General features: G+C 39.5%; 2 protein-coding genes and 1 non-coding gene across 7 annotated transcripts in view; 2 read left to right on the top strand and 1 right to left on the bottom strand.

Moving 5' to 3' along the window:
• l3mbtl2 (L3MBTL histone methyl-lysine binding protein 2) overlaps positions 1 to 2,260 on the bottom strand; it is a 15,309-nt gene extending 13,049 nt beyond the window's left edge. For 3 of the 5 annotated variants that reach the window (XM_064323811.1, XM_064323815.1, XM_064323814.1), the window contains exon 1: positions 2,132 to 2,260. The gene's annotated coding sequence lies outside the window, so the exon portion shown is untranslated. Of the gene's footprint in view, positions 1 to 465; positions 631 to 1,987; positions 2,102 to 2,131 lie in introns of those variants that run through there. The other 2 variants (XM_064323812.1, XM_064323813.1) reach the window with 2 other exon arrangements.
• A 176-nt stretch (positions 2,261 to 2,436) lies between these two features.
• trnaq-cug (transfer RNA glutamine (anticodon CUG)) lies at positions 2,437 to 2,508 on the top strand. The gene has a single exon. It is a non-coding gene; the product is annotated as a tRNA-Gln (tRNA).
• A 1,161-nt stretch (positions 2,509 to 3,669) lies between these two features.
• On the top strand, positions 3,670 to 7,535 carry LOC135248837 (RING-box protein 1-like). Its single transcript, XM_064323810.1, has 5 exons — positions 3,670 to 3,829; positions 4,883 to 4,961; positions 5,074 to 5,144; positions 6,005 to 6,090; positions 7,288 to 7,535. Exons 1-5 carry the CDS (start codon positions 3,752 to 3,754, stop codon positions 7,298 to 7,300), a joined length of 327 nt encoding a protein of 108 aa, XP_064179880.1. The 5' UTR covers positions 3,670 to 3,751; the 3' UTR covers positions 7,301 to 7,535.
• Positions 7,536 to 10,623: the final 3,088 nt, after the last annotated feature.

Here is a 10,623-nt window from a genome sequence, read left to right as displayed (position 1 = left end):
GAGCAAAGCTGAAATGCAGGTTTTTAAAAACTGATAAGAACTATTTCATTAATAAAAAATAACCAAACCAAACCAAATCCAACAGTTGGATGAAACGTTATAGAACCAAATGGATACATGTCATTTCATTTATTTTAGAAGTCAGAACCACTGTGATTTCACCGCCTGTTTAAGCAACAAATGTATTCATCAATCATTGTATTATGGCAAATATATGTTATAAAAATGACTACTCAATACAAGTCAATTTAAAGTATTACAGAAGAATAAATTGTTTGTTTTAACAAACATATCGGTGCAATGGAGTCCACACTTGCTCAGAAAGTCGAAATTTGTTCTGTCTTTTGGATTTCCTTTTAGGATACTGATTTTGGTGTGGTTGGGTAAAAAGGTTCTGTCTAGTGGTATTTTCTTATAATACAAACTATTGTTTGTTCAGTTGACATTTAATTTATTGATTATAACCTGGTCTCGTGTGTCTTATTGATTATGTCATTTTTGTGTTCCTGAGAGGAACACTGATGTTCTCCACTTCTGTAAGTCACTCAGAATGTCTGCTAGGAGTTGAATTGTAACATCATTCTGAACAGGAATGCAAACCACACCAGTGTATTTAAGGACAATTCTGAATTTGACACATTGCATGTAGAACCTGGCAGATTAAGCTTACAGGAAATACATTACATTACATTTATTTGGCAGACGCTTTTATCCAAAGCGACGTACAAAAAGTGCATTTCATGGTCATAGACAACTGCTAAACACAGGTTCAGTAAGGTACAATACTTATTTTGTACAGCTATTTCTAGCCAAGAACACAGTTTAGTTCACACAGTGAACGCTATTCAGACCTAACCTCTGCAAAGCCAACTAGGCAGAAGAATAAGCTACAGTATTAGGACAAATACAAATTACCAAGAAGTGCTGGGATGGGGCAACATGTAACAAGTGGCGGGGGGGGGGGGGGGATTTAGAGTGAAATATACAGCGTGGTGGTGGTTAGTCTAGGTATAGTCTGAAGAGATGAGTCTTCAGGCCACAGCGGAAGATGGGTAGTGAGGGGGAGGTTCGGAGAGGGACGGGGAGTTCGTTCCACCACTGGGGAGCTAGGGTGGAGAAGCTCTGTGATCCCTTCGGGCGGGTGGGAGGGGTTACAAGGCGGTTACAAATACGAGAGTTTGTTTGTCATATAGAGTAATGGTCATTTATTAATAAAGAAAAGGGGCAGCTAAAGGGGACTAACTGTATCCTTGACAAGCAGAGAGTGTTTTCTGTAGGTTAAATGGCTTAATGCAAGAAAGAAAAACCCTGCTGACATTCAATCCATAAAAATTGGTTTGCCTGTGTACGGAAGACACGCTGATAAATTCCAGACTTGGTAGCCCAACGATCTCCTCCAGTTCACCCATGAAACGTGGCTGTCTAGGAATCATGTCACACATCTGAATGACCTCCACAAATTTCTCCTCCAGTCTAACGCATTACCTCCTTTACACGGGCTAAAACGACTTCCGTTTTAAAGAGAGGCGACCAACTTACGTGTAACGTTAAAATTCTACCTCATTATTTATACAAGAATAAACTGTCGGACACACTTTGAATTGGCATAAACGAGTTCCCCACATAACACGAGATGCATACGTGTACAATTGTCACTTTAGACGCAACGTTACAAATAAATATAATAATGCTCCAGTTCACCCTGTATTAAAAAGCCAACCGTTCAAAACAAGATAACGATAGGCCACCTGAATGAAGATGGCACTGAAAAGCCAAGTAGCCTACAGTGCACCTACTAGTTAAATTGTACTCCAGAAATATTCCCTGTCATTATAGGTAATGGATTTAGGCAAGATGATTTATTTTAAAAAGCTGACGAGTTCCTTCGAAAGATTATCTCTGCATATGACCCACTTGGAATCATATGTTTTGTTTTACCGCGTACTAGCCAACATTAGCTAGGTAGTGGTTTAGCCTCGATGTCTACCTTTTTCTCTTGATTTTCACACATAGAGCTTACAAGCAAAAACGCTGTATCTTTGAAAATGTGCAATTAATGCAATTATCAATGCACCTAGCTAAAACACACGCTGAAGGACATTAACCCCATTTAAAAAAAGAAACTGCTTACCTTATAAACTCATCCACTCCATGATGAGACATGCTGATCTATTCGACTATCCTATTGGCTAGGTGAAATTTTCAATCTTCCAATCAGAAAAATGTTTATGCTTTCTGGTGGTTGTAGTTTCTTGCTACTTGTGTACTGCAATCCTCAATATTTGCTTTTGTTTTTTTTTTAAACTTAGTAGGCCTACATAGCTTGAACAATCCATTTGAAGTATTTGGATGATTTAGTCCTATTAACAAAACTTTTTTATTGATCGTATATTTTCTCATAATGATTTCTGGCCGTGTTGGCTTAGTGAAACGTATGGTTCTATGGTGTAATGGTTAGCACTCTGGACTCTGAATCCAGCGATCCGAGTTCAAATCTCGGTAGAACCTGACCTTTTCCACAAAATTGTTGGCTACGTGAAGTTAAACAATACGTCAAATGATGTATTGCGAGCGGACTTCGGGAACATCAAGACGCGTTGTAGATATTTCTGCTATCTGCACTTTAGCGAATTTTTACATAGCAGGTAATGATTTCTAATATCATAGTCTTTATAACTATTATTACCAGAGTTGTAGAAGCCAAACAGTAGCCTATGTCTTCAAAGCAAAGAAGAAAATCACCATCAATGATTTAAAATGAAAGCATGTTAGACCAAAAACACTGAAAATGGTAGCAGAAATAAATGAAGCATGTTTTTTGGACATAAGCCACAAAATTAACAATTTTAATCAATATTATTATTATTTTTTAAATAAAAATAGCAGGGATAGAATTTGTGTATTGTTTTGACTGCGCTCTCTTTCATTTTAATAGTTAATAAATATTATTCCAATTGAGGTTATTTACATAAATGCTACAATTGGTTGATACAAATGAATGGGTTACAACATCTTTCTGAAATAAAGTTTGGATGCTGCGATTACTATTTTGAAATTGTGAAGAGAAGTATATGCAGCTATGACCGATAGTTTCTCTGGATCCATAAGTCGGCTGGCAACCCTGGGCGTTAAAAAGCCGACACGCCACAGGATTATGTTGCTGGAAGACCATTTTTCATAAAACAATGATTTGTTTTTTTATGAAATGTCCCTATTATTCCAAATGAAATACTTTTAGGGGGAGAAAATGTGTTTATAGTGTAACATAAATTCAAGACCACCTAAATGAGAAAAGAAAAAATTGGTATACAATTCCAAAAAGAGGTTGGGTTTTTTAAGATTAGCCCAATCCAGTTTACTTTAAAAGTATTATTGACAGTAGTAAAATAAAATAAAAAGTTGATACCACATTTTTCATACGTGTTCATAATCACAGGCTTCTTTATGTAATGTGCCATAAGTCTCCATACGTATAAATTTAAAAAGAAATTAATAAATCTTCTTACTGATGTGTTTGTTTACTGTTAGGTATAGTGCTGCACACGTTCGTCTTGAGATACCTTCTACATTTGTAATAAGTACCGTACTCTTCAAAGATAAATCTCTCTGTAGCCACTGTTCAGCGTTTTTTTGAGAACGCACCAGCTTACTACAACATTTGTGCGTTTATCGACGTCACCGACGGCATGACACGCTGAGTAACGACCGGTAACGACGCGCAGACGCACACACACTCAGCTGAACGTACAAGATGGCGGCGGCAATGGATGTGGACACTCCCGGTGGCACCAATAGCGGAGCAAGCAAAAAACGCTTCGAAGTTAAGAAGGTGATTTTTGAGTGAAAAATGACAACTTGCTCTTTTCTTTTGATATCTAACAACTGAACACGAGTTTCATATACGTAATGGTGGTCCATGAGAATATCTGTACATGTGCTAGCTAGCTAACAAGACTATAGATATGGACTTGTCTGGCTAGCCAACATCAATGAGCTAATAACTATTAATCGAATTTACCGTTATTTTATTCTATGAACTTTCTAGGGAGCTGACTGTTCGCCAGCAGAAAGGGGTGTGAATTGATTTATTTTTTTCCATAAGTACAGTTAGTCAAACTGTCAAATGGAAACGTTGCTTTAAATGACAAAGCGGTTTCCTGCTGTTCTAATTCCGGGTAAGCTAAGTTCGGGGAGTTCGAATCCACTGACCACATAAGTGAGTGGTTCAACACGATGTAGTAGCAGCCAGAGCTATCTACGGCTCTGGTAGCAGCTAGTCGTATGTGACATTCTAGTTAGTTTGGTTGTAGGTCATGGGAGTAGAGGTTCTTAGAACCGGTTCTGCCCCCCTTTGTTAGCCAGCCAGTCTCAACAGACAAGGGTGTCCACATCCTGTAAGTTTTAGTTGCTAGGAGCCTGAAATAAAACATTTAAACCTAACTTGGTAATAGGCAGTGTAGTATAGTAACATTTAAACCTAACTTGGTAATAGGCAATGTAGTATAGTAACATTTAAACCTAACTTGGTAATAGGCAGTGTAGTATAAAGGCTAAGGAGTTGTAACCTAAAGGTCACAGGTTCACTTCCCTGGTAGGACACTGCTGTTGTACCACTTGGGCAAGGTACCTAAGCTGCATTGCTCCAGTATATATCCAGCTGTATAATTGGATACAATGTAAGTCGCTTTGGATAAGAGTGTCTGCTAAATGCCTGTAAACTAAATTGAACTAATGTAAATAAGCAACTGATGTAGTTATTGCACATAATAATTATTGTCTGATAAAGGTAGTTGTTGTCAGGAATTTGTGCAGGTCAGTTAGTCTTAAAGGTGAACAATAAGTGTCGGATGGGTCAGTGAGTAACAGTTGTGTCTGTCACCAGTGGAATGCTGTGGCACTTTGGGCCTGGGACATTGTGGTGGACAACTGTGCCATTTGCAGGAACCACATCATGGACCTTTGTGAGTATGATTGGCCTGTAATAACGGTCAGTTGCGTGCATCAGAGTTCATTATTTGTGCGGTTCGTGAGCCGTACTGAACTGGTTGCGTTTGTTTTCCTCCGTTCCTCTAGGCATTGAGTGTCAAGCCAACCAGGCCTCGGCTACCTCAGAGGAGTGCACTGTCGCGTGGGGCGTTTGTAACGTGAGTGTTCAGGACCGCTGTTTCCTCCGTCACTGGTCCCATTCTCAGCACAGCAAAAGGCATCTTTAGCCAGCATCTCTGTGTTGGGCTCTTCCTATGTGATGTAAACGGGGACCACAAACATCCTGGCCAGCTTTATTGCTGCCTTGTATTATGCTGTGCTGGCATTAAATAAAACATTTGTTGACCCAATGCTCATTTGGGTACCTGCTGGTTTTCTGACTTGTTCACTAATATGCAGTAATGGTATTACAAAAGGAGAAAGTATAGAGGTATTACAAGTCATTTATTTCATTGTTTCTCTGCTTTAGAGCAGCGTTTCCCAACCGGTGTGCCGTGGCACTCTGGTGTGTTGTTAGGTGAGGTCAGGTGTGCCGCGTGATTTTTAATGTTCAAATGAATTAAAAAATCTTAAATGAACAAATCCCATTCACAAAAGCCGAACTAAACGTAATTGAAATGCATATTGCTTTATTAAAACGCCAAAAGAACATTTAGGCCTACTTTTGGCACGTCACGTCAACGTCAGTACATCGCTCGTGGTTTTTTTCTGTTGAGAGTGGTGTGCCATGAGATTCTGTAAATTTGGAAAGTGCCGCGGAAGGAAAAAGGTTGGGAAACGCTTCTTTAGAGTTCCAGTGTATATTGTCTACACGGTTTCTGTATGCAGTAAGTTAAACCTAACTAATTTTGCTCGCTACCATTCAAGACTTGAAAGGAAATTAAGTATATCCTCATAAAGGGGGTGGAAGTGTATGTCTAATTTGTGTTCTTCCTGCAGGTTTGAATGTTCATAAACTGGTTGTAATTGACTGTAGTTCACGGTTTTCATACTGACCTTCCTCTCCCTCTCAACTCAGCATGCTTTCCACTTTCACTGCATTTCCCGTTGGCTGAAGACCAGGCAGGTGTGTCCTCTGGACAACAGGGAGTGGGAGTTCCAAAAGTGAGTATTTGTGACATCACTTCCTGTGTGTTATTAGGCTACATTAACTGGGGGTATGTCGATACTCTACACATGGCAAGCTAGTTGTGTGGGGAAAAGGCAAGCTAGTTGTATGGGAAAAATAAATGGATTGATTGATTATAAACAAAAGCAAAGCCGAAATGCTTATGTCTGGCTTTGAGGGTTTGTAATGTCTCACATAATTTGGACCATTTATAATAAACACCCAAATCAAAGATCAAAGAGATGTCATATAGCCTACATCAATCACTCAGGGGCGACATAGCTCAGGAGGTAAGACCGATTGTCTGGCAGTTGGGCGGTTGCCGGTTCAAACCCCGCCCTGGGCATGTCGAAGTGTCCTTGAGCAAGACCCCTAACCCCTAACTGCTCTGGCGAATGAGAGGCATCAATTGTAAAGCGCTTTGGATAAAAGCGCTATATAAATGCAGTCCATTTACCACTCAACAGCAACAAAGTTTGCTGTCAGAAACAAGTTTTTTCTAAAAGTTTTTTATGTCAAGATTTACATAGCAAGGAAAAGAATGAAAAGTTACAAAAACCCTGGCCAGTAGTGGCTGGGCAGAGCAGGTCCACCAGTCCCTTAGCTCTACCAGGTGTGGCGCATTGTGCTAATTGAGCCTACTTGTGCCACACAGAGGGGGGGGAAAAAGTAAAACAAGAGAGAAAGCGCGTAATGGTGCATGTGTATTACACACACAGTGCTCATGGCGAAGACAGTGAATTTCATTCCCTCATACCCTGCCAGTTGTGTGGTATTTAGTTGCGCTGGGTTTTTGGTATTAAGTGAAAGATCACAGCAAAGTCGGCCTCCCACTGCTGTTGTAATGGTGGATTTTGTGGATTATACCCAAGGCCTACCGAGCACAGCACCATTTAATATCAGTTTAGAACTGTTATGGAAGTAGCACTTCATGTTGTCTTTCAAGTGTATGTGAGGAAGTAGATGACCCTCATTCATTTTTTCCAAATGTTCCTGAAGTCTGGCAAGTATACATTTACAGTTTGATGAAGGAAGTTTGCCGTGGTCCTAGGCTGTAATATTTATTTTAATAAGCAGTCCTCACTCTTGAGTGCTTATGAAATTAAGATGGAGGGAGGAATATATTTGAACTTGTATTGAAGGAAATGTGTTTCTAACTGTGCATGTGCTAAAACTCTTTCCTTTTTGTGCAGATATGGACACTAGTGATGGAACCAAGGAGCTTTTTCCTTTGCTTCTCTGCTGCAAGCCAGAGGACTGTCATTAATACACTGCAAAACTAGGACGCGCGCTGTTATCAAGGGACCTGTACCCTCTGTTAAAGACATTTTCTTTTTTGTTGCAATTCCTCATTTTGTTTTGAATTGCACGAAAACTTAATTTTTAAATGTAAACATTTTCAATATGATAGTATGCTGTATATAAACAACATAAAATTAAATGATTCCATGACAGTTGTTGTACAGGAACTCCATATGTTGCAGTTGAAATGGCACCTTGACACCGGTGCTGCTTGTTGAATGCTGTAGTACTACAGTACTGCTAAAAATTTTCTTTTTATACCTGTTGCTTTGTTCTTCAACTCTGAGTTGCTCATTTAGTTTGTGGGCTGGTCTCTTCACTGCAGCTTCTTCTGTTAATTTGCGAAACTGTGGACACATGGCCATTAAAATGAACCATTTGGTGGATAATTAATAATTCAAAAAAAGCAAATGACAAGCCAAACCTGCATTGTTAATAAGTTTGAGGAAATAATTATGAAATAACTTAAATACACTTAAACTGTATTTGAGTTCTTTCATAACTTAAATTGAACTTAAATATTCAACAACCTAATTATGGTGCCTGTTGATTCACCTCAGTTTTAAATTTGATCAGTTAAAAAAAATTTGGTGCCTCTTATATAATTGTTTGCACTATAGCACAATAAGCATAATGCGAACATGGGACTTTTTTTCTTCGTGGAATGCACACTGTAGCTATTTCTGACATGATGTGGATAAGAGGGAAAATAATCCTTCTGCCAGGCGTGTAATTCACCATTTGGGTGTTCTCAGCTATAAGAAGCTGTAAAGCGCGTGGCTAGCACAGCCTGGAGATAATACATAGAGCAGGAACTTACGAGGGTAGCCATCTGAGGTTTGAATGTGTGTGAGTGTGTGTCAGAGAGGGTGTCCATCCCCCACTCCTCTCTATCTTTCACTACATAAAATATGTGGCTTGCTTTTCGTTATGAGTTTTAAAAAAAAAATTTTAAGCAAATTGGCAAGTCAGTTTTTAACAGTTAGTTGGAAGTGGGCATCTGAGTCCTGCCTTTAGGTCTGGTGTTCTACATTTCTTCTCTGGTCTTTTGGAATATTCTGCTTCATTTTGGTTTTTGGATTTTGGTCTTGGCACATCCTTGAATTGCTTTGGGACAAGCATGGTGTGGTTTGGTATTCTCTCTCATTCATTCCTTGTGTGAGTGCGAACCTATCCATGTCAGTAACATTTGTAATTCTTTTAAGGTAGCTGAACCTCGTTTTTCGATTAGACGTGAATATATGTTGTAACTTAATAAAAATCTTAATCTGGTTTTGAGTAGTACATTTTGATAAAAGTTGATCCAACAGTTTGCTCTGCCGATAGACGATTTTGTTGATTTGATTAATAATTGTTATCTTTGATAATAATTACAAATTAAATCAAATAAATATACTTTACATGATAGATAAGTGAGGTATTTTAACTTGATGCGCTTGTGTTCGGTATTCAGAGTGCCAGACATTAAATTAAATTAAACATATTTTACATAATCCTCACTTCTCCCACACCTCTAAGCATGAAAAGCGCCAAAATAAGAAAAACGAACAACTTGTTTAATGTCAGTTGCAGTTGTGGTTGGAACAAAAACTAGCACACACAGGTCCCAGAGTTTGAGAACTGCTCTAGTCGAGGAGTGCACAGCAAGAGTCAGTCCATTTCAGTATACTGTGCCAATTTCTGCCCTTAATTATTTAATTAGCTTAATTGTGTCTTGAGCTGACATGTAGAAGCATCAGCTACAGCCACAGACTGCAAGTGTGTCCTAAAGATCTTACTGTGCTGAAGTGCAGGAGTGAACCAGCGTAGTTTATTGAGCTGTCAAAAAACTAAAGCGAAGGTAATTGGTTGGAACAAAAACCAACACACAGACCAGTCCTCCCGAACCAAAGTTTTGCACCCCTGCTCTACTTGATTGTGGTGTCTGCAGTCTCAACTATGCATGTTGTGACAGCCTTCAATCTTCTAGGAAGGCTTTCCAGCAGATTTTGGAACATCGCTGCGGGGATTCGCTTCCATTCAGCCACAAGAGCATTAGTAAGGTTGGGCACTGATGTTGGGGGTATAGCCTGGCTTCCAGTCGGCGTTCCGATTCATCCCAAAGGTGTTTGATGGGGTAGAGGTCAGGGCTCTGTGCAGGTCAGTCAAGTTCTTCCACACCAAACTCAGCAAACCATTTCTTTATGGACCTTGCTTTATGCACAGGGGCATTGTCATGGTGAAAAAGGAAAGGGCCTTCCCCAAACTGTTGCCACAAATTTGGGAGTGCACAATTCTCTAGAATGTCATTGTATGCTGTACCATTAAGATTTCCCTTCATTGGAACTAAGGGGCCTAGCCCAAAACATGAAAAACTGCCATAGATCATTATTCCTCCTCTACCAACCTTTACAGTTAGCACTATTTGGGCCAGTACAGTTGACAATATGCATTTCGCCAAACCCAGATTTGTCTGTCAGACTGCCAGTTAGCGAAGTGTGATTCATCACTTCAGAGAATGCGTTTCCACTGCCACAGAGTCCAATGCTGTTGTGCTTTACACCACTCCAGCCGACAATTGGCATTGCGCATGGTGATCTTAGGCTTGTGTATGGCTGCTTGGCCATGGAAACCCATTTCATGAAGCTCTTGATGAACAGTTCTTGTGCTGGCATTGTTTCCAGTGGTTGTTTGGAACTCTGTAATGAGTGTTGCATTTGAGGACGGATGATTTTTATGGGCTACAGGCTTCAGCACTTGGCGGTCTTGTTCTGAGAACTTGTGTGGCCTACTGCTTCGTGGTTGAGTTGCTGTTGCTTCTATACATTTCTCCTTCACAATAACAGCACTTTCAGTTGAGTGGGGCAGATCTAGCAGAGCAGAAATTTGACAGACTGGCTTGTTGGAAAGGTGGCATCCTATGGACTTAAATGGGAGGGGGGTGTTCTTATAACAGCCCTTAGGCTAACTTTTAAATGAGTAATTGAATGCCACTTTATACACGATTCTTGTTTTTATTGTGCATTTATGTATTTTTGCACGGCTAACATTTGAACTACTTTGTCCATCACGATTATGCTGCCAGATTAATAAATAGCTTGGTGAACAATGCTGCCATGACAATGCATACTCAGCTGAAAATAATATGTTCAGTAGAATATTAATTATATATATTTTATACCAATCTGTCTGAAAGATATGTTCAGTGAGGATACGGAATGCATATTTAATATCAAGCCATTAATTTG

Source organism: Anguilla rostrata, chromosome 2 (genome assembly GCF_018555375.3).
Source record: "Anguilla rostrata isolate EN2019 chromosome 2, ASM1855537v3, whole genome shotgun sequence".
Taxonomy (NCBI): domain Eukaryota; kingdom Metazoa; phylum Chordata; class Actinopteri; order Anguilliformes; family Anguillidae; genus Anguilla; species Anguilla rostrata.
Note: the sequence above shows the minus strand (reverse complement) of the source record. Positions and strands in the feature narration are given on the sequence as shown.